Source organism: Oryza brachyantha, chromosome 1, assembly GCF_000231095.2.
Source record: "Oryza brachyantha chromosome 1, ObraRS2, whole genome shotgun sequence".
Taxonomy (NCBI): Eukaryota; Viridiplantae; Streptophyta; class Magnoliopsida; order Poales; family Poaceae; genus Oryza; species Oryza brachyantha.
The window spans coordinates 744464-767745 of NC_023163.2; the positions used below are offsets into that span (position 1 = coordinate 744464).

General features: G+C 41.2%; 3 protein-coding genes across 3 annotated transcripts; all 3 read right to left on the minus strand.

Moving 5' to 3' along the window:
- Positions 1-2917: 2917 nt before the first annotated feature.
- LOC102705568 (beta-1,2-xylosyltransferease XAX1-like) lies at positions 2918-6107 on the minus strand. Its single transcript, XM_006643657.3, has 4 exons — positions 5848-6107; positions 5538-5672; positions 4449-4589; positions 2918-4298 (listed from the first exon to the last, which is right to left on the minus strand). Exons 1-4 carry the CDS (start codon positions 6092-6094, stop codon positions 3079-3081), a joined length of 1743 nt encoding a protein of 580 aa, XP_006643720.2. The 5' UTR covers positions 6095-6107; the 3' UTR covers positions 2918-3078.
- Positions 6108-10547: 4440 nt separating this feature from the next.
- On the minus strand, positions 10548-13382 carry LOC102705290 (beta-1,2-xylosyltransferase XYXT1-like). Its single transcript, XM_040520128.1, has 4 exons — positions 12927-13382; positions 12425-12508; positions 12168-12293; positions 10548-11941 (listed from the first exon to the last, which is right to left on the minus strand). The coding sequence occupies exons 1-4, from the start codon at positions 13069-13071 to the stop codon at positions 10749-10751; spliced, it is 1548 nt and encodes a 515-aa protein (XP_040376062.1). The 5' UTR covers positions 13072-13382; the 3' UTR covers positions 10548-10748.
- A 5000-nt stretch (positions 13383-18382) lies between these two features.
- On the minus strand, positions 18383-21859 carry LOC102705014 (beta-1,2-xylosyltransferase XYXT1-like). The gene is made up of 4 exons (XM_006643655.3): positions 21494-21859; positions 21306-21371; positions 20752-20862; positions 18383-19937 (listed from the first exon to the last, which is right to left on the minus strand). Exons 1-4 carry the CDS (start codon positions 21621-21623, stop codon positions 18781-18783), a joined length of 1464 nt encoding a protein of 487 aa, XP_006643718.2. The 5' UTR covers positions 21624-21859; the 3' UTR covers positions 18383-18780.
- Positions 21860-23282: the final 1423 nt, after the last annotated feature.

The following is a 23282-nucleotide window of genomic DNA, read 5'->3' on the forward strand; positions in this document are numbered from 1 at the left end:
AATGCTGAAACATTTTCACTTCTGCAAAAACACCTTGTACTGACTGAAGATGGGAACTGCTAATAGCAAAGTATTGCATAACTTCAGAGACATATGGTCAGCACAAAGAAGAGAATATAACGGGAGGGAACAAGACATCCGAAGCTTCCAACATCCAAATCTACCAAATTTGCCAAAAGTATAGCTCCGATGAAAACAAGAGTCCAAAATGTCGAGAAGATGGTTTGGCATATCAAGAAAAGTCTAGGAAGGGTCAGGACAAGCACGTTTTGGGGTTTGACATCGTCTGCTTGTGCCCACATGAGATGATTAATCAATCAGAGAATGCACGGAAATGCAACCACAAACTGATTATTAAAAGCCATATATTTTTCAGGGAGCGTAGCTAACCCCATCTTAATCAGCAGCCAGTTCAATCAAGTTCATGCATGCCTGAATTCATGCACAAAGCCTAGTTTAATTTGGTTAAGTTTTTGCCATTTTAATGCTACAAAAATACAAAATGCCACCTACATATGCCTTCCCCATGACTGATTGACAATACTTAATTGCATTTGCATTGCCATGACAGATGGCCAATGGTTCGTCTTGTACAGCAGAGATGGATAGTGATGGAGCACTAACCTATACATACTGCAGATATAGGGTGCTAGCCAGAAAACAGAACAGGGAACACAAAAAGTTTCAGTTCTATGTGTCTTCACATGCAGCAGATATTCATGCATACTGATTGATCATCCTTTGGCCATAGAATACAGCACAAGAATCTCCCAACATACTGTTGTCTGATTTGTATTGAGTGGTTGGAGGCAGGCATGCAGACAGATGATGTGCTAGCTTAGCCATGTACAGTATGTAGCACCACTAATGCATACTACTTTTTGTAGAAAACACATGATACTTCCAACTTATGACCCTGCATATATAGTTCATTAGTTTGTCATTTCTTTCCCACTACAAATTATTTTGTCCTATACGTACGTACATGCAACCGTTCTTTATACTGCACATATACAGCCACGCATGTGTATGGGGCAAACGAAATATTTACAAACAAAATCTTAACGAACTAAAAGCCAAGACTAAAAATTAAACTTTGATAAAAAAATCTGAAAATTAAATTCAAATTTAAAGTTAAAAATTTAAAATTTGGCTTATAAATAGCATAAGTAAAAAAGAGGTTATAGTATTATTACTACCTCCAATTACAAGCTTGTTGGGCCTGTTCTTTTTTGTTTTATATTTTAGTATTTGTGTGCTCCATGATGTAAAAATGTTCTGTATAAAATTTCCTTGATATAATTTTCTAATTATTTTTCCAACTTTGTATTTATTTAATTCATTTGTTTACACACTCAAATATCTATCAGAGAATCAGATCATCCACAAAATCTCAAACCCTATTGAGAAACGAACAATGCTGTTGTCCTATAAATAATGCATAGAGAAGCGAAACGTTAGCAATATAAATTGTCATGCATGGAAATGGCGCCACAGCTAAATATATCGCCATTTAGTATAGGGCAGATGTCTCCATCATTTGCTCCCAAAAAAAAGTCTATCATTGTTCAAAGGTACGCCATACTGGTTTGCAGTAGCAAATTAAACAGAACAATTTTGAGGGCTTCAAAAAAAAAACAGAAACATTTTTTCATTGGAGATGTAGTACTATATCTTTATTACTGTTGATTATTTTGGTGTCACGTATCAAGCTGGTTATGGCCGTATGAACATTAAACAACTACTAGAATATGTATTGACTGACTGACGAAGGAGGAGAGAATGTCCAAAAACCGTAATTTGGAACGTGTTTATTGGGACATATATTCCGTTGATCGATCATTTGCAACGTACCATACTTAGTCTCGTGGTGCCACAGTGTCTCCATATTGTTTTGGCAGATTCGTTGGTTGCAATTGCATAACGTGCAGGACACAATCTTTGTAGCTGTATCTGTATAATTAAACAAACTCATTGACCTCACCTACCGATATGATCATATATAGATACTCCTGAATGTATTTTACATTGTATTACTTCTCCATGCATACATGCATTGGGTTCCCAGCTAGCTATTGCTATTATTATCTCCCATCACACTAGACAATGCAATTCATGCAAGTAAATTATGCTGGTCTGGTAGGCATCTGACTTCTGTATAGAGAACTTCTGTTTCTAACATTTTTCCATATAAATAATAAAATATTGAAACAAAACCAATCAAACCCTTTTTGGTTGTTTTTAGGGAAACTTAACAGTCTATCATGCCACCCCAGACAAGCCAAAATGGTGTGGCAAGTAACAACTCTAACCAGTGACATCACAATAATGAGTTTAAGTAAAAAAAAAGTGAGAGAACGTGGGCATGGCAAAACTCTAGTGACGCCATACAGACATGCCTTTCACCTTTTACTATTTGCGGTTTCTTTTATTTAACGCCATTGATTTTTTTAAAGTCTACATTTGATCAATCATCTTATTAAAAATATGTAATTATTAATTTTTTCTTATAATTTGATTTATTCAAAAAACACTTTAAATATGATCCATAATTTTATACATTTAAATTAATTTTAAACAAAACAAATGATCAAATATTGGTAAAAAAGCTAATAATGTCAAATAAAGTTAAAAAGAAAAGATGTTTTTAAAAAGAAACAGAGGTTGCCTTGATCGTTAGGCCCATCTGAACCGGACCAATCTCCACGGCCCAATTTAAATTTCTAGTTTTAGGGACAGCAAAATTGGGCCAGAATCCCATGTAGAACTGGGCCTCCAAAACGGGCCTTCACAAACAAGCTTCCGACTTCACTTGGTTCATGGGCTTTTCTGGGTCGACTCGCACGCAGGGGGCAAAAAGAAAAGGGAAGAAACTCCTATCAATCCTTTTCTATCCTTTTTTAGTTCTGGCTCAGATTTTAAGTGTACGCATTCCAGTATACATAAGAACAAAAGTTATGTCAAGAAAAAAAAGAATTAATCAGCAAAGAGCCAAAGAATGAACTATATATGTATATATACAAACCAAAAAAAAAAAGAGAGAGAAAGAGAAAGAAAAAGAAGAATGAAAAGAAATGGTCAGTCCTGGAGAAGGTCGAGGACACGCAGAAGCGTGGGCCTGAACCTGCGGAGGTTGAGCTTGACATCCTGCGTCATGACGACGTCGGCGAGCGCCTCCCAGCCCTGGGCGTGGATGGCCATGGGGTCGCTGAACACGGCGTGCTCCCTCGGGTACCTCGCCGCCAGGCTGCTCTCCTCCGCCGCGACGTGGTACTCCACGTACCTCAGCCCCATGCCACCCGCCGGCGCGCCGTAGAAGTTGGTCGCCATCCACTCCATCCTCCCCCACGGCACGACCTGCACCACCACGCCGCCCGTCGGGAGGAACGCCTGGTTCGCCAGCCCGGCGCCGTGGACGCCCACCAGCACGTCGCACGCGTTCACCGCCGCCGCGAACCTCTTCACGCCTCCGCCTCCGCCGCCGCCGGCCTCGGACACCACCACGTCGAACCCGAGCTCCCTCGCCATCGCCGCCACCTGACGAGCGTTCAGCAGCTTCCTCGTCCGTCGCCTCGATATGATCAGCATCCTCGGCTTCTTGCCGCTCGTCTCGCCGAGCACCGACGGCCTGTGCCTCCTCAGGCCGTACGAGTGGCGCAAGAATCTCGTGAAGTCGACCATGGTGTATCCCTTGGGGTTCCTCGTCGGATCCCGGCCAAGGATCAGGTCCCTGTCTCTCACCAGCCCAACGATCACGTGATCGAAGCAATGGACATTGCCGTCGGAGTCGAAATCGACGATGTCTCGACGCGACAGCCGCCGGAGCACCGGCTTGTACTTCTGAATCCACCACTGCTTGTAGTTTGCAACGAACAGCTGCACCTTCCCTTTGAAATGGAAGGTGGTGAGGTAGAGAGGGACCAGCACGTCAGCCATGTCATGGAAGAAGTTGCCGGTGTAGCCGCCGATGGAGAAGATGACTGCAGGGACACCATGGCTGACATTGCATCTGGGAGCATCGCCTTCGCTTGCAGCTGATGTGATCGCCACTTCTCTTACAAGAGGCAGCAGGAACTCATCCTGGCGTGCGTATGGCCTGATGCGCCGCGGCGGCGGCGGCGCAGCCTCGCGTTGCTGCGATGGCATGGTCAGAGTAACCGAGGAGGTAGCCGGAGCAACTCTAATGTCACCGGACATGTGGCAGACGACTGGCCTTGCATAAGGGAAGCCATCATCTTTACTCTTATCATCACAGCTCATCTTACTTCTAGGTTTTGGAGCTTCAATCTCTGAAACTGCTGCAAAAATGAGGAGGATAAAAAATATCAGAGATAGAATTGGACAGTTTTTTCTATGGCTGATTTTACTGGGGATTAATTATGTAGGCATAAGATAATTGTATTAAGAAATCCTTTGTATTGTAACTATTGTTGTTGTTAAACTCTGACCTATCTGTGGTGATTTCCTAAAAGAGTCTTCCTGTTCAGGAGGGGGATCATACCCTGCAGAGATTGCAACCTTTCTCTCTGGAGTTGATTTATTCTCTGAATCTGTCTCGTTTTTAAAACTTTCACTTCTAAGCTCAGAACCTGCAGAGCATTTTGAAATTGCAAAGAATTATTTATTTATTTATTTTACAAAAGCCACAACTTCTTCCTCATCCTCAACTCTAAAATGCAAGCGTCCTTTTATTGGCACCGTAATCAACAACTGAAAGAAAATTTAACAGATCCCCACTAAATCACGATAGCAAGTAGTACTAGTAGTAACAAACATATCTTCTCCTTTAATGGTTCTTCAAGAATCTACAAGCTGTTCACACTTTTTGGATAGTGTAAGTGAAACAAAGTTGTTCACTTGCATGAATCATGATCATTACGGCATATGTTCTTGAACTTTCCTATATTCTAGTCCCAACGTTGGAAGATGTTTGCATAGTAAAACGCACTAGATTAGCAATTTAGCATTGCATTGGTCCATATTTCGATGAATTTAGAACACAAAGAACAAAGAACAAAAAGCATTCACTAGATTAGCACTAGATTAAACCAAGAAGGGGAGTAGAGAATTATTTTATTACTAGTACTTGGCATTGGGGAAGACAACAGCTTCCAATGACAAATCCAATGTCCTTGCAGTTTCAACCGGAAACTAAAAAAAGTAGTAGCTGGTACTAGAAACAGAGAGTTCAAAGACAATCACTACTCCATTTAATCCTCCCAAATAATTGATATTGAGCTAGCATGCATAATTGAGGGCCATATCTGCTCATATCAATCATAGAACTGCAAGGGGGCCCAATCAGAAAATCCCAAACCTAGAAAAAGCACAATGTGGTAGTGTAGTAGTACTTGCATTGCATTTCCCCTCAACCTGATGCAACTAGAGTGGTGTTGGTGTGTGGTCCAGGCCAGGACAGGACACTGATGCCACTCACAAACATGCAGTGATCTGGCTCAACAGTGCAAAGGGGGGATGCATGCATCAGCTGGAGCAAGAGATAGAGATATAGATGATTCTTCCAGCTCTTTCCTCACCTAATTCCGGCGATCTTGTCGAAATATCTTCAGAAACTGTGGCCATAATCAGAGGAGCAGCAGGTCTTCGAGGTACATTCGTACTAGCAGCACTGCCCTCCCAAGAACTCACCACCCTGCTCCCTGCTCCAATCCCTGAAGATACAGTTCAGTAAAGCAGCAAAGTAAGACCAAATTACAGACAACATGTAAGATCAGAATCGAAGAAAGAACCCAAGAACTGAAGAAAGGAGCAACCTTTAGTCTCCTTCCTCTGTCAGTTCATCATCAGATCAGTACTAAGTGTGGGGTTCAATGATCTCTTACTTACACAGGGCTTGAGACGGCAGCGCAGAGAAGAACTTGGCGAGGCAGACGCAGACCAGCAGGGCGAGGAGGCACGCCGGGAACAGCCTGACGACGGCGAGCTGCCTGCCGGGCTCGGGCTTGCTCGTGTTCTTGGCCGCCGTCGCCGCCGCCGTCCCGTTGCTGTGCCTCGGCTTCCTCTCCCTCGCCGTCGCCGCAGCCTTCATGGCGATGGCTCTGCCCGCGCCGTGCTGCACCATGAAGGAGGCCATGGCCGCGCCTCCCTGCACGCCGCGAATTGAAGGGAGTGTGGAGGGAGGAGTAAAGTGGAGTCAGGAGTGTGGGGAGCGAAGCGCAGGGTGGAAAGTTGCCATTATTAGCCTTTGCTTTGCTGCTTCTTCTTCAGTTTCTTTTATTAATCTGTCCTGGTTTAGCAGCTGTAATAAACTAATAACCTTTAATTACACCTGCAAAGATCAGATCAGTTTCATATTCTGATGAGACTAGCATGAATGCCTCATGGGTGATTTTTTTTGGAATTTTTAAGAAAAAAACCAAACGCGTATTTACAAAAGAAAATAATTTATTAATATACGTATCGTTAGCGATATAACAACCAATGCTATAAAATAAACATAGGTGAAAAAAAATCTCAAAATCAACTTTAAATTTAAGATTTAAAATTTAAATTTTGGTTTATAACGTAAGGACAAGAAGAAAAAACGGAATGGATTGTTTTTAGTGCTGACGATTTCTAGTTAAGGTTGTTTTGTTTGATTTGGACTGCTAATGCTAAACATGAATCAACTATTCTGAATGCAAATGGACCAGGCAGTAAGTGTATATTTGGATCTAGTGACTTTTTTATATTCCCTTATCACATCGGATGTTTAGACGTTAATTATGAGTTTTAAATATATACTGATAACAAAACTAATTGCATAAATAAAGGCTATTTCATTAGACAAAATTTTTAAGCCTAATTAATCCACGATTAGTAAATGTTTACTGTAGCATCGTATTCGCTAATCATAGACTAATTAGGCTCAATAGATTCGTCTCGCGAAATAGTCCAGAATATAAGGTGTGTTTTATTAATATTCTATATTTAATACTTCTAATTAATGTTCAAACATTCGATGTGATAGAGACTAAAAAAAGCTGGGAGGATTCAAACGCCCTAAGTACAGCTAGCTCATAGGACCTACCACCAGTGTCGGACAGTGATTCCAGGATATCACAGGAGTACTTGGTGATGAACATAAATATATTATCAGATTTTTATAGTGACAATATTATAACAATGAAGTTAACTAATACAAAATAAAAATCTACTTCAAAACATTAAGAGAATGAACTAGTTAAACCTTTAGTAGTTAAAAATTACGTGGAAAAAACGAGGCAGAATATGCACGGTTCGCCACAGGACATCGAATGGGACTACTGCCAAATTAATGTAGGGCTAGGAGGAGTACGAACTGACGAACAAACCACTCTATAAACAGCGCGGTCCTGTACGTTCTTCATCACGCTGAAATCAAAACCGATTTTCTCTGAATGCAGAGATCTCAGCCTCCGTCCCGTAATAAGATCGTTTTTCAGTTTTTGACTCTTTCCGTTGTTTTTCAGTTTTGACTCTTTGTCTTATTTAAAATTTTTTTATGATTAATATTTGTTTTTACTATATGATAAAACGTGAATAGTATTTTATGCGTGATTAAATTTTTTTAGATTTCTACACAAATCTTTTAAATAAGACAAATAATTAAACACTGGGCACGAAAAAAACGAAAAATAGGGTTATCATGACACGTAGGTAGTAGCTACTTACCGCCGACACGCCATTGAGATGGAGTAAATTCAGACAGGGATTAACTGCTTGCGACAGCTTCAATTAATAAGCTTGGATTTGCACGAACAGTTGAAAGCATCAGAAAGGGGAATGAACCGAGGCAGCTGCACAGTGGCCTCTCCATGTGGCAGTTGGGCAACACCACAACACAACAACAACTTCAGCTTACTGGAGCTCTTCCCTTCTCTTCTCTTCCTTGACAAATCACAGGCTTGCTGAAGCCGCCGCTATATTTGAATTATGGCGTCGATCCATGGGCGCATGTGTGATGCTGGTGCTGCTGGATCGGTATACAAGACGAGAGCAAGAATCCAAATGCACCTTCCTATCATCCTATTCCTGCTTCAATTTCTCTGAAAAACCCTGTTGATACGACCAGACCGTTCACGGGCCCGAAACCAGCCAGCAAGCATCCGTTTCACCTTCTTTCTCGCTGCCTATCTATCTGCCAACAAATCTGTAAAGCTAGTTATTAGTACAGCTTAACAAAAGTGCTCTGTAAAACACATTTGCTTCCCTACAAGAGGGAAAATTATAGGGAATACATTTTAATACTGATACAGAAGGATTTGCCAAGCCTTTCTTTTCTTTTCTGACTAACTAGCATTGTGGTTTTTACATATTGCGTGGCTACCATGCATATATAGGTTCTTATCTTAATATTAATTGTTTTTATTTTTTAAATTTATATTTTTCTAAATTTTATTTCTACGTGGAAGCTTATTTTACCTTTCTTTATTTGTTCATTTACGATTCCAATTTTAGATATAAATTGTATTTATAGATGAACTATTCATTCAATATTAATTTTTTTATTTTTTTTAATTTTGACATTGGATCTAAACTGAATTCTATTTTTTTTTTGTTTTTGGATTAAGGTAGATTCTGTAACCCATGAGAGCACACTTGGTGCTTTATTATATATAATAGATTACATGTTGACTTTTTCTCTTAAAATTACTTACTATGTTTCGAAATTATATTTTATAGATGGACTCTTCACTCAACAATAATTATATTTTTAATTCAATTTTTTATTTTTCTAAATTATATTTTCACATGGATTTTGTTTACTTTTCTTTTTTAATCCCAAAATTGTATTCCTAGCTGGATTCTATTTTTTTGTTTTTCAGTTAATGTAAGATTAACTAGCCTATGATAGCGGATGTGATGACTCGTTTTTCTATAACTTTATACATAATAAATTGACAGCAGATGAAAATGAATGCATTGTGCTACTACCTCCGTTCAAAATATAATCATTTTTAGGTTAGAAACAAAAGTCTATGATGATAAAAATGAGAAATGATGGGGGAAGGGTATGTGGGTGTATAAAATGAGGAAAAAAAATTAATTGATAAGTAATTTATTGAACACGTAGTCATTAAATGAGAAGTAATTTATTGAACAAGTAGTCATGTAAATATTGCTAGAAATATTTATATTTTACTACAAGATTAAAGGTTAGAAATGCCTTATCTTTCAAGACAGAGGGAGTGCATTTTTAAAATAAAACATGGCCCCAACTGGGCATATCCAATCAGCAGAGGATCAGATAAGAAAATACTACCAAGTATAAGAGTCGATTTCATTAAGTTTTAAAGTAGAGTTGGACTTATTAATGGCGCCAGAGGGTGGTGCAATGCCCGCCGCCTGCATCGTTGTCATGTTCCTGTAGCCGGTGTTGCTTGCACGTATCTGCTACTCCCCTCCCTCCTCACCTGCCATTCCGGCTGCTTCGCATTACAATTTATACATTACATTACATACAACCTGTTCGTTCCTTCCCTTGTTGACATCACTGCTTGTCAAAGTTGCTGACGGCTACTCCTCTCCTACCGGCCCAGCAAGAATCGCCAAATGGGCCCTTCTCGTTTGTGGGCTTGCTGTCTCGGCCCATTGATTGGATTATCGTACTACTCCGTATTTTTCTCCAGTTTTTAATACTCCATCTAATCCAAAATACAACACTACTTCCTCCGATCTAGATTTATCAATAAACTAATATATATGCCCAAACTTATTAGCAACTACTACATATATAGATCTACATAGATGATTCCATTGAAATAGATATTTTCTAAGTTGCTATATTTCGAAACGGAGTAATTATATTATCCCAATGAATTTACTTATACTTTGATCATTCGTATTATTTTAAAAAACTATGCAAATATATAAAAATATAGGTCATTATTAAATTATATTTAATGATAAATAAGAACACAACAGAATAATGATAATTATGAAAAAAAATTAATGTGACTGGACAAACATATTTCACAAGTGAGTGTCATCGTCTATTAAAAATCAGACAGATTTTTTTTTTGTTTATAGAAGAAAACCTTCCATTTTGCGTGTTAGTGACAGGTGGAAGTCGGCGGTTAGGCAACTGAACCGACTCATCAGTTTCTGTTGGACAACCAAACTCTACCAACCTCTTGTTCTTTACAACAACAAATTCAATGCAATCTGTCATCTTTAACAGAGACATGTGCTAAGAGCAATAGCATGCTATAAGCCAGCTATAAGTATATTTTAAAGAGATAAGAGAGGAGAGAGAAAAGAGGTGAGCTACTAATCTGTAGTCAGCTACACACGGGCTCCAAGACAAAATATATGTATGACATGTGGGACCATGTATTAATGTTTTTGAGGTAACTATTGTATGAGTTGGCTATTAGATTGACTATAGATGAATTGAAGCTAGTAGTTGGCTATACTATTGAACTTGCTCTAATGTGTAGTACAGTTTCCAGTTGTTTGGTATGCTAACTGTACTTTTTTAAAACAAAAATAAATAAATTTGAACTCTCCATTTGATCGAGCTGAGATCACCAAACACAAACACAATGCGATGCTAATCATGAACAATTCGTTCCAATCCACCCTCCATTATGTGCATCAAACGGGATACAAAGAAGAGTTGAATGCAATTGTAAAGCTGTGATGATGATCATTCAATCGATCGTTGTTTGCTGTGAAAGAACTCAAAAGAATAGAGAGTAAAAGAAGAAAAATAAGATAGAATGAAATGGTGCAGCTAAGCTAGCTTAGCCTAATTACACTCTCTATTAGTTCTCTTTGAGGAGATCCATGGCGTTGCGGAGGACGGGCTCGAAGCGGGCGAGGTCGAGCCGGATGTCCTGCTTGCCGAGGTAGTACTCGGCGACCTTCCCCCACCCGCTCCGGTGAACCGACTCCGGGTCGCGCACCGCCGGGTGGTCGCGCCCCAGCGTCTCCACCAGCGTGCTCTCGTCGACGCCGGCGGAGTAGGCGATGTACTTGAGCTGCATGTCCTCCGCCGGCTCGCCGAAGTCCACCTTCCCGATGTGCTCCATCTTCCCGTACGGCACCACCTGGATGAACACGGCGCCCGTCGGCAGGAACACCGAGTTCGTCAGGCCGGCGCCGTGGACGCCCATCAGCACGTCGGCGCGGTTCACCTCCCGCGCGAACTCCCCGACGTCCACGTTGAACGGCGGGTCGCCGATCACCACCTCGAACCCCACGCGCTCCGCCGCCCGCACCACCTCGTCCACGTTCATCAGCTTGCGCGGGTGCCGCCGCGAGATGATCATCATCCGCGGCTTCCTCGCCTCGTCGCCGGGCTTGACGCTCACCGGCGCGTCGCGCGGCAGCGAGAAGGTCTCGCGGAGGAACTTGGTGAACTCCGGCATGGAGTGCCCCATCGGCTCGCGCGCCGGGTCGATGCTGAACTCCTTGTGCATGCGGATGCCGACCACCGCGCCGGGGAAGCACCGGACCTTGTCGTCCTTGTCCATGTCGACAATGTCGTACCTCGACAGCCGGTCCAGGATGCGCTTGTACTTTCCGACGTACCACATCTGGATGTTCTCCACCACCAGCTGCACCTCGCCGTCGAACCGCCGCGCCTGCAGGTACAGCGGGATCAACACGTCGCTGAAGTCGTGCCAGTAGTTGCCCGTCAGCCCGCCCATGGCGAACACCAGCGCCGGCACCGGCGACCGCACGTCGCACGCCGGGGCGTCCCCCGCCGACGCCACCTCGCGCACCGTCACCTCCTTCAGCCCGCCCATGTGCTTCCTCGAGTAGGGCAGAATGCGCCACTCCTGCGGGTTCGGGTTGCTGCCGCCGGCCTCGATCGGCGGCGGGATGACGACGGTGTGCGCCGCGCCATGGATGCGCACGTCGCCGTCGATGCTGCACACGTCGGAGGCCCATGGCCCCTGGATGTCACACGCCGGCTTCTTGGCCGGAGCGCTCTCCTCCACGGTGGCGACATCTGCATCAACGAAGAAAAAGCAGATGTTTTTACTCAATTTTTCTGTGGCTTTCTGTCCTGACAAGGCAAAATCTGCATCGAACACGTCTCTGCCGCTATCCATCTCAGAAAAGATTGAGGTGAAAAAGGGATGAACTTTAGGTTGGAATGGATTGGATTTTGCTGAAAATTAATCAAAGATGTGTACTTTATTTTCTTAAATGATTTGCAAGTAGGAGAAAAGTACCAGTGGGCTTGTCCTGGGTATGGTCCTCCTCTGTTTCTTTCTGTATCTCTATCTCTTCAGCTGACGGGGTCTTCTCCTGTACTACCGCTGCATGCTCATGCTCTGCCTTTGGTGGCTGCTTCTGCTCTGCTCCATGCAAAAGATAAATTGGACATACAAATTCAGAAGCAAAATTGAGATGAACTTTGGTTTGATGAAAATGATTGGAATCATTTACGGGTTGATTAATTAGTTAGTTGATTGATTGATCAGTTTACCTATGATAGGGGGCAGTTGCTTCTTCTCTTCCACGGCCGGGGTGATCGTCGGTGAGGGGTGCCCCGGTGATGTTTTCCGAATAGCTGCATCACGTGAAGTTCAAATCTATCAGTTTCAGTGTCTGAATGTTATTAAAACCAAGATTGTTTTCATATTTAAAGACGCTGCAAGAAAACAAGTTGGAATTTGGATTCATGGTGGTGATCGGTGCCCTGATTTCGCGGTTACGTGCAAGAACAAGCAAACGCGTGCTTTGAATTCCGACGAACTCCGCATGTATTACCAGAAAGTGATCCCGATTAACATCAAAAAGTTTTTCTTCTGAATCATGCAGGCAGAATCAAAAGGAAACCTAAAAGATTGCACCAGAATTCAGAGAACCTGAAAGCTTTTTCTTGTCTGAATTATGCTTCCTTTGTACACCGAAAAGCATGCAGGGAAAAGGCGGCCACGCCAGAAAGAGCAACTCGATCAATCAATCAAGAACGGAATCAAACTCACCGTTGGGTGCGGCGATGGCGAACTGCTCGGAGACGGTGAAGTAGGTGAGGAGGACGAGGAAGAAGCCGAGCAAGAAGCCGACACCGAGATACTTCTGAGCTGCACCCTTCAAGCTCTTGATGAGCTTGCCATGTTCACCTCCCATCTCTCCCTCTCCTTCCTCCCTCTGAATCCTTTCTTCCTCCTTGCAGCTCTACTCTCTCGTGATAAATATGTGTGTGTGGTTGTCTTTCTCTGCAGGTATCCTAGAGACACCAACTCCCTGGCATGGGAGAAGAGAGCCTTCCAAGAACTCTTCTCTTCTCCTCAATGGACCAGTTCTTGATGATGTCCTATATGGCTGGCTACCTTCAGGAGGCAGGAGAGGACTTAGTCACATCTAATTACTATATTTCCATGTATAATGACACAATTATCATGCAGTAGTTAGCTTAAACATGTGTGGTAAGGTGCATTTTTTTATTGGAATATACCCTTTTTTGACTAGTTATTGGATGCTTATTTCCAAATATATGCATATATATTTATTGGAGCAGTTGGCAGAAGGATTTCTGAAATCCCAGTTAAGTTGTGTGTACATGATTGTGTAGGAGGTAGCATGTGAGAGAAAAAGAATAAGTCATATATGAGCTAGGAGTGAATGATTGATTGATTATGGATGTAAGGTGTAGAACTTAACTAGGTCAAATGCATGGAATATTTGATCAGAATTGGATGTTTCAGTAGAACTCATGAGCTGTCAGGGCATGTCATCAAGGGCCCCAACAACCTGCCTTGTTCAGAAACTACAAAACGTTTTTTCATGTGTACACACTCTTTATTTCTTTATTTTTGTTTGAATTGTTTTTTAAGTCACGTTTACTTATGCCACGTTCTTCTCCCTCTATTACTAAACGGTGTGGTTTTTTAAAATTTTATATAGAAATATTGCTTTAAATAATCATATTAATTTATTTTATATTTTTATAACTAATATTAATTAATCATGTACTAATCTATTACTATATTTTTCGCGCCTGATAATTGACCTACAGCCGAGCGCAACCTTAGTTATACAAGCTGCTTATGTGAGCTGCATCTTTTTCCTTGTACTTATGCTTATAACTCAAAATATGAATTTTAAAATTTTAATTTAAATTAATTTTAGAGTTTTCCATCGTATTTATTTTTTTGGCTTTGTTTTTAGATCTCAAAAGAAACATATATAAAAATTTTACCCATAAATTATTTTTTAGTCATTAATAAGCTATTTTGCTTATTCTTAATTTCAGCCAAATCATCGTGTTGATGTCTCGTTCTTTTCGGCTTACAAATTGTCGTAGAGACAGTTTCTAAGCTGCTAGCAGTATGGTTTTTCCGAAAACTTTTAACAAGCCTTTTTTTTTCGAAATTCCTTTTAACAAGCTTTGTAGGATCAACTTTTCAATGTTCTAATATTTTATTGATCCGTTTGGTATATCGAATAATTGTCATAAACTAGTGAACATCCGATGAATTTAAGTCTGTCCGTGAATACACGTACGGTTTGGTTGTCAAATGCCAATCCTATCTCTTGTTTTTTTTTGAAGATAGCAATCCTATCTCTTGTGCCTGTTCTGAAAGCAATAAGAAATGTTAGTATCTTCTGGAGGCAGAGCATCCAGACAAATTCGTCACTCTTGCAGAGTTGCATTTTCTTCTCTTGGTTAAGAAAATGCTACATTTTATCTCAAAACTGAAAAAAAAATTCTCGTCCTTTTTTTCCTCTCTGCCTCTCAGAATATCACTTTCAGCCAAGAGAGAGACGATGCAAGACTTGTTTGATTGCTAGTTTCTGAAAGGAATCAGATGCAATGTCACCGATTATTTCATTGCTCATGATAGGTGACCATGGCCTACTGCAATTGTATATACATACTCCCTAAAATACAGTGGACAATCATCTTTTTCAGATCGAGATTCCTCTTGATGGTATTCATGATCAATAAACTGATGAACATTATGCTTCAATGGAGTCCAGCTACTTTCATGGGCCTCCCTTTCTCTGAATCCTGATGTTTATTTCTTCAGAGCTTTCTCTGATGCTTGTTAAGGAGTAGCTCTCAATGAAATCATCTATCTCTCTGTGCAATGCAGTACTGCTACTTCAGTGCACGCACGCCAGCTCTCAATATTAATTCGTGCCACTGTTTAGATTTTATTCTCTGATCAAGCACCGTCAGTAGTTCAGAAGTGATGGATATCTGCATTGGCCATCCTGGACTCCAATATTTACATGCAGAAAGGTCATTTTCAGGCCTGAATCCTGAATGCAATACGGCTGCCAATTGACCTGTAACTGATGAATAGAGATTCATCAAGAATTCACTCTGAAAATTGAGTGCAACATACGAGTATACTTTACTTCAAAATCAAGTATACCACAATAGCCGTAATATAATATTGGTAATCCGGGCAACTCACCAGCGCATTTACTGGTAGTATTAAAAAAATATTTTTTACTTTGTTAATTACTTGATTAGCAGTATTTTGTATTTTTATATTTTTTGCAATAAAGGTCATAATAAAAAGGACGATATTACCCTTTCAAATTTCTACGATATCTAATATTGTTGGTAGTATAATTTAATCGTAGTCGTTCGATAAAAATAGATCAATGGTATGGATTAAATTCTATTACCAGTAAAATATACTGAAGTCTCGTGGTAATCTTATCAGTAAGACAATAAAGAATGTCCACATGAAAGGTCGTTAAGTTGATGATCAACGGCTGCTGCTGGGCAGCCGGGAGACACGCGTAAACGAACCAGCGACGACATGCTGGCTTCTCTCTGTCGTTGATTAGCTTGCTAGTAACATGATGTAATCTGGACACGGTTATACGTACTACGCCACATTGTATAATGCATATATTAATTAGTGGCAAATTAATTATAGCTACTACCAACGTTCAAAATCCCTTTGCACTAGTTAAGGTCAGAGGTAGAAACTACTCCCTCCCTCTTGTTACATAATTCTCATCATCATTTTAGATAAAGATATGATCAACTTTTAAAACTTTAATTATTAATAACTTTTAAAATATATAGTTTGAAACTAATAGGACAGTATGTCACCCAGTGTGCTTTAATAAAAGAAAAAATATATATTTAAATAAAAAATCAGAATATAATTAAAAAATGATAAAAACTATCAAGCTGAACTGAGTAGCAATTACATGTACTACCTGTCACAGTCCAGTCCACACATAATAAATAGAAATCAAGTGTTGATTATAGCTATGGCATACCTGCAGTTGCAGACATGTGCCTGAAGGTTGAACAGAGTGGAGGAGCAACCGACGACGTGGCTGCAGTGCATGCATGTTGAATGGATCAACAAGATACTAGCTGTGAAGGAAGTGCCGCTACGTAATTAACGTGGTTTAGAATATTACCAATAGATGTTAATATTAATGACAAATTATTTTTTAGGAATTAGGCTAAAAGTATATCTCTAACAGGTTCCTAAAGCTATTTTTAATGAGATTTGTTCCGGTCTAACAAAAAATACCTCATGTACTAAATCGTTTCTCACTATTGGATCTAGCTGGGTAGGATGAACACTGGTAGATCCAACGATCAGAAATGATTTGGTACCGCGAGTTATCGATACCTCGAGATACTTTTTGTTACTTTTTGTTGAACTGAAGCAAATCTCTTTTTGTATATTTATGCATACATGATATCAACTCTCGTATTCTAAATTTAGACTCTCTCGTATTCTAAATTTAAAACAAACATATGTATTTCCTAATACAAAAGTAATTTAGTTTTAGAGATATGAAGGATCCAATACAATGCTTTACGAAATTAGTATGCTCTATCTATTTTTCTCGAACTCGTAAATATATTATAAAAAAAAGTTACGTTACACAACGCACAAAACAGACTGACCTTATGCTGACCTTATGCAGGGACCCTTACATGAAATAATTTCTAGCGAACAGGCGGGAATTGGTATGCTCTATCTAACTAATTATTTCGTTGCTTGTTTCACTTGACCTAACACTTTATGAACATGAGAGTTTTATTCTCATTAACTAAGATGTCATATCAACATTACCCCATTGCTAAGAGTTTTTTTTGTCGTATTTGGACAGGCTCATACGTGCATTATTTGAAATTGAAAGGTCAGCCTTATTTGTTTATTGCATCGAGACCATTCTAATAATTCTACTCGTAACTCGTAAGAAAGATTATTCAAGTTTTATTTGCAAAGGCATCATAACGTGATTTATTTTTAACGAAATTCATGCGTAACTGATGTAGGCTTTAACTACCTCGTTCCAAAGTTTCGATGGTTATTTTCAAAAGGAAGTGTTTATGTTTGAAAACATCCACTTGCTAGTTGCTACACAACTAAAGTAGAGGTAGGATTTAAATTCTACAGCCTACGAAGTTATATGAGTTATCTGAGGTTTATACAACATGGCTGAAATTTATGCCCATTTTTTTGGATACATTGAGCAAGAAAGAAGGATTTGATTACTTCTAAGAAGTTTTAAAACTACTACATCCGTTTTATATTGTAAGACTTTCTGACCTTACGTAAATTCATCGATTGATAAATGTATATAATTTATATATATGTCTAGATTCATTAGCATCCATATGAATCTAACCAAGACTAGAAAGTCTTACATTATAAAACGGAGGGAGTAGTTCCTATTTAGATCTATATATTTTCGAAGATATGTACATAGATAAGTGAGAGAAAGAGATAAAGAGAAGGTGTCTAAAACCTAAAGGCATGAGCAATTTTCCCATCCCTGAGGAGGTACCACTATTTTCTATACAAAAATTTGGTATATCTAGATACCAGAATTTGTATAGAAAATAGTGATACTCATGTTACCTCCTTAAGGATAAGGGAAAATGCTCTAAAGGCATAGGCTGAGTTTGTGGGAGTTTGTTGGGTGGGTGTCTTTAGGGGTGGTTTCAGGACGGGGCTTTGCTCTGCGTTTTATGCAGCCTGCCTTCGTCCTGCCCCTCCCCCCTCCCCCCTCCTTTTTTCCCTTCCCTGTTTCCATAGGCTATGTTCAACCATCCCGACCAAAAAATAATAATAATGAAACAGAGAGATAGCAAATAAAAAATATTAGAGTTAATTATATAGCTAGCCTTTCATGCTTCATCTGTTTGTCACCGTTAACTATTACTGTTTTTACTTTGACCATTAATAATGTTTAAACAATTAATTAATGATTAGTAAAAGTTGTATTATTATATATTTATACGTCATACACCATTAATATAACATACTTTTATATATGCATAATATTTTTTAAAAAAAGATAAATGGTAAAAGTTACCAAATAAACTGTAATTAGTGTCAATTATTTGAAAAGAGGAAGTACATGTTAGCCTAATATAAACTTAGAACTAATAATTGACTCTACTATTACACTTGTTCTTATTAGACAGAAAGAAGCGGTCTGCATCATAAACCCTTACATCGTATTGTTTGTTTATGAGGTTTGCACTAATATGCAGCACGAGTTTAACATTACAACTCTACTAAAGTTAGCCGCATTAATGCGACTATATGGCCAGAAGTTAACATTAACAGCTCTACTAACATTGCTCACAATCATTTCGATCGATCGGCTTATCGAAACAAATGAATGCGGGCACATATACTCTACCAAATCAATATTACAACAAATGTGCTTGTGCATATATATGCTCCAGCTCCACCAAATGATACATGAACTGAGCAAGAACAAAAAAAAACCATAGCAAAAAAATTCAAAAAAAAGATGTGCTGAACATTTCTGTACCAAATCATCAGCATCGGAGACGATGGATTCCTAGCTATGGTAGCGTAGTGGAGCTTACGAATGGCGAAGGTGATGAAACGCCTGCGCGAGAATGGGCGCGAAGCGGGTGACGTTGATGCGGACGTCCTGCTTGCCGAGGTAGTACTCGGCGACCATGTCCCACCCGCTCCGGTGCACCGCCGCCGGGTCCTTCAACACCTCGTGCTCCGGCCCCAGCATCTCCAGCAGCGTGCTCTCCTCGGCGGCGACGCTGTACTCGACGTACCGGAGCCCCATGTCCGCCACCGGCTCGCCGAAGTCTGCTTTGGCCATCCGCTCCAGCCGCCCGTACGGCACCACCTGGATCACCACCGCCCCCGCCGGCAGGAACGCCGCGTTCGTCAGCCCGGCGCCGTGCACGCCCACCATCGCGTCGAACGTGTTCACCTCGCGGGCCACGTCCTCCACCCGCTCGTCGAACCGCGGCGCCATCACCGCCGTCTCGAACCCGGCCGCCTCCGCCGCGCGCACCACCTCGTCCATATTCACCAGCTTCCGGTAGTGCCCGCGCCGGATCACCACCAGCCGCGGCCGCTTCTGTGGCGGGCTCTGGGTCACGCCGATCGCCGCCGCGGCTCGGGGCAGCGCGTAGGCGTCCCGGAGGAACGCGGTGAAGTCCGCCATGGTCAGACCGCCCGGCGCCAGCTCCGGCCTGACGCTGAACTCCTTGTGCATGCGGAGCCCGACGGTTACGTGGCGGAAGCACCGGACCTCGCCGTCGCGGTCGAGGTCGACGGCATCGTACCTCGACAGCCGCCGAACGATGGCCTCGTACTTGCCGAGCCACCACGGCTGGATGTTGCTGACCAGGAACTGGACCTCGCCGCCGTACTGCCGCGACGCCACGAACAGCGGCACCAGCACGTCGCTGAAGTCGTGCCAGTAGTTGCCAGTCAGGCCGCCGAGCGCGAACACGACGGCGGGCACGCCGTGGCTCACCGTGCACGCCGGTGCCGCGGCCCCCGGCGTGGCCAGCTGCGTCACGGTCACCTCCTGGATGCCGGACACGGTCCTGCGCGGGTACGGCTGGATCTTCCACTCGCGGCGCTCCGACGAACGGCTCGCCGGAACCAGGGTCACTGACAGAGCCGTGCCGTTGATCCGGACGTCGCCGTCGACGTCGCAGGTGTCAGAGTAGAAGCCGTTCGAGCTGCACACCACCTTGCCGTTCTCTGTTGCACACAAAACGAAAAAAAATAATTCACCACGGTTCATTTTTCAATCAGCTAAAAGATCATTAATTTGCAAACAAAGAATAATTAGTTCATTAATTTGTAAAAAATCATTAATTTCACAGTTTTTCAAGGACGCATCGAAAGCATGACGCTACACATTCATGGCTGCATTTAGTCTGACAATAACATTACACTGCTACTAGCCTACTTCTAACTAACAGGGAGAACTGAAGCAATCCGGAGTACATATTTGGGCCCACACGTCAACGCCCGTTAACAAGTATTACCTCCGTTTCATAATGTAAGATGTTTGACTTTTTTATTACAATGTGTAATCATTTGTCTTATTCAAAAATTTAGTATAAATATAAAAAATCACAAGTCGTGTTTAAAATTCTTTTGATAATAAAGTAAGTCACAAGCAAAATAAATAATATTTTCATAATTTTTTGAATAAGACAGATGATCAAAAGTTATAAAAAAAAATTCAAACATCTTGTTATGAAAGATAGGGAGTACCATTCACAGAACATCCATCATGATAGTACACAAGTTTGTAATTTTCTAAAGAAAACAACAAATGTTGATGCAAAATTCCAAATACTAGTACTTGTCCAAACGTCCTCTAAGCTAATAATCCAATGAAGTCATACTCTGAACATAAATCAATGAATAATGTACTAACTATATTCTGAACATAGTAGATGAATGGAGGCCACCAGGATCAGAAACCAACAAAAGGTCACTCTGATCTCTCAAAACCAACAAAATAAAAATCACTTTGTTTTCAGGAACAAATATTTGGACATACCAATCGGTTTGGCATTTGTCGAGTCGATTTTGGGCAACTCCTCTGTTGCGACGGCAGAGGACGTGTCCTTTGGTGTCTCCTTTGGCTGCCACTCCTGCCTCACCTTGTCATCTGCATTTGGCAAAAGAACGGCACCACTTTCATTCTTCAAGTCAAGTGAGAAATCAATCCAAACGAATGCCGAAATAGTAGCATGCAAAATTACAGATGAACAGAGGTAAATATTTGTGCTTGGACAGATTGATACAATCTGTTAATTAGATTCAGAAAGGTAGATGATGAGAATTCAGAAGCTTCTTCGGGCTTCGTCTCGATCTTTTCGCTTCCTTGATCGTCTTCCATCCCTAGTGTACCATGATCCGATCAAACCAAATTAAATACTCTTAGTCCTAGCCCCATCGGAGAGACGGAGACACGGCTCACTCCTTCCAACATGTTGACTTCGATCCCATCGTCGCCATTTCTTCTTTCCACGGTGACTTTTGTGTTTCTCAAACCGATCAAACAGTCAAGCAAAGTACGATCAGAACGTCAGGAATCCGTTGATTCCTCACCTGTTTCAACGGGAGCCTTGCTCATCGACTCTTTCTCGTCGATCCGTGGCGCCGTGCTGGTGACAGCTGCACAAGAAAACATTCAGCAAGAACACATCAGCACACGGACAGATGTAACAGCAGAAAAGAAAAGAAATGATCTTTGTGCAAAGAAGCGTCTTGGAGAGAAAAGAGTTCGTGGCGGTTACCAGTGGGAGTGTCCATGGCGAACTGCTGCGAGACGATGACGTAGGTGACGAGGACGAGGAGGAAGCCGGCGACGAAGCCGGAGTTGAGGTGCCTCCGGAGGCCCTTCGCCGGCTTCACCTCGCCGCCCATCTCTCTCTGCTAATATTCTGAAGCCACAACTCTGAATCACTGAAGAAAGATTGAATCTTTCAAGGTTTTGGGTTGTTCGAGAAGAATTGCACCACCAAGATGCCTCCTTTTTTTGCCCTTTATTTTCTTGCTCGGTTTACATGGAGATGAGAGATGGTGTGATGCTTGGATTTCTCCAAGCTAGCTAAGGCCAGCCAACTCGCTTTTGTAGAGTTGCATATCAGCATCAACTTGCTGTTGTTAAGCATACTAATCCATCTATCAGATTCTGATTTTGCAGTTACAACCCTTCACATGGTACGAAATTCCTTTTTCGTTTTTTTCCTTCTGCTCGTGTGTGGTGCTGGTGCAGGACAGGGTGGACTAGGGTATTAGTTAGACTATTAGTAGCAGTAATCAAATAATTATCTGTAGTGATCAAGTAATTAATTGTGCAAATGGTGGTTGACCAGTGACGCTCTGCGAGAGTTCTGATTGGGTCTTATCATCAGAAGGCAAAACTGGATGAAACAGATTGGAGTTTTTCTTTTCATTTCGCCTAATCTGACATCGACTGATCGAGTTCGTCCACATGCACGTTTGTTTGGTCCGCGTAACATCGACTTTGATTAACAAGCCCCAAGTATCACGATTGTTTTTTTTTCAGGACTGGCTGCTAATTAAGACCCAATGTGGAAACTGATGTTTTTTAGCTAATACTTTTCGTATATGTATTATAGTAGAATGTGTGTCGTACAACATTTAAAATTTCAACGATAAATTTCCCTTCAAAAAAATCAACGATAAATACAAATATTAATATCAGTTACAGAAAATGATATTGATGAATTTGACATGACGAATAAAAAAACTCGATCAGCGGGTTTAATTAAGATGTCCCACGGTATTCGACAAGTTGAGAAAAATACCATTTTTATGGTATACTTACAACCGTCTATTTTACTTTTGCTTATGCTTATAAGTCAAATTTTAAATTTTTTATTTTAAATTTTAAAAAATATAACGTAATTTATTTTTAAATCTTGATTTTTATATCGCTAAGAACATATATATAAAAGTTTTATTCATAACTATTATTTATTCGCAAATATATAGTTCGACCCCTTAATCTCACACGGAGAGCTTGGTTCTAACAACCAGTATGAGGGTGTATATTTGCGAAACCCTGATTTGAGTGTGGGTCGGCGTCCTCTCTACTGGAGGTTATTTGCGAAACCCTGTGCTACAAGCGTGTTTATAGCCACATCATGATGTATTCTGATGTGGAGCTCTTAATCTCCACGAGTATAATACAAGTAAAACAGCCATGGACCTTACCATCATCCAGCTAAGAACACCCAAATAAATTATACTTAGCACATAAAAACCCAAGTCTACTTGCTTACTCATAAGCAATCCATATGCCGTTTTGAACAAGACGTGGTATCACAATCAAGTCGATTCCATGTCAGGTCGTCCTCATCAGGGCAAACACACCAAGTTCACCTCCCTCTCAAGGCTCAGAAGGCCAGATTTGAAACAGATCATGCAATGCATGGTTTCTTCATCGATTAGATCAACCACCAACACCCCCGATCTATTTAATTAAATATGTTTCTAGAATCATTTAACTTCTGACGTGAACACCTCTCACAAGGCATGTTCTCTCCCCATGTCTAA

Bases quoted from the DNA above. Each gene is read 5' to 3' on its own strand.
- LOC102705568 (XM_006643657.3), bottom strand. From the start codon at position 6,094: ATGGCCTCCTTCATGGTGCAGCACGGCGCGGGCAGAGCCATCGCCATG. The intron at 5,673-5,847 runs GTAAGTAAGAGA...CTGTATCTTCAG, and splicing joins GCTGCCGTCTCAAGCCCTGT to GGATTGGAGCAGGGAGCAGG. The intron at 4,590-5,537 runs GTGAGGAAAGAG...AATGCTCTGCAG, and splicing joins GACAAGATCGCCGGAATTAG to GTTCTGAGCTTAGAAGTGAA.
- LOC102705290 (XM_040520128.1), bottom strand. From the start codon at position 13,071: ATGGGAGGTGAACATGGCAAGCTCATCAAGAGCTTGAAGGGTGCAGCT. The intron at 12,509-12,926 runs GTGAGTTTGATT...CACGTGATGCAG, and splicing joins CGCCATCGCCGCACCCAACG to CTATTCGGAAAACATCACCG. The intron at 12,294-12,424 runs GTAAACTGATCA...TGCATGGAGCAG, and splicing joins GCAACTGCCCCCTATCATAG to AGCAGAAGCAGCCACCAAAG.
- LOC102705014 (XM_006643655.3), bottom strand. From the start codon at position 21,623: ATGGGCGGCGAGGTGAAGCCGGCGAAGGGCCTCCGGAGGCACCTCAAC. The intron at 20,863-21,305 runs GTGAGGAATCAA...TGCCAAATGCAG, and splicing joins CAAGGCTCCCGTTGAAACAG to ATGACAAGGTGAGGCAGGAG. The intron at 19,938-20,751 runs GTATGTCCAAAT...TGTGTGCAACAG, and splicing joins GACAAATGCCAAACCGATTG to AGAACGGCAAGGTGGTGTGC.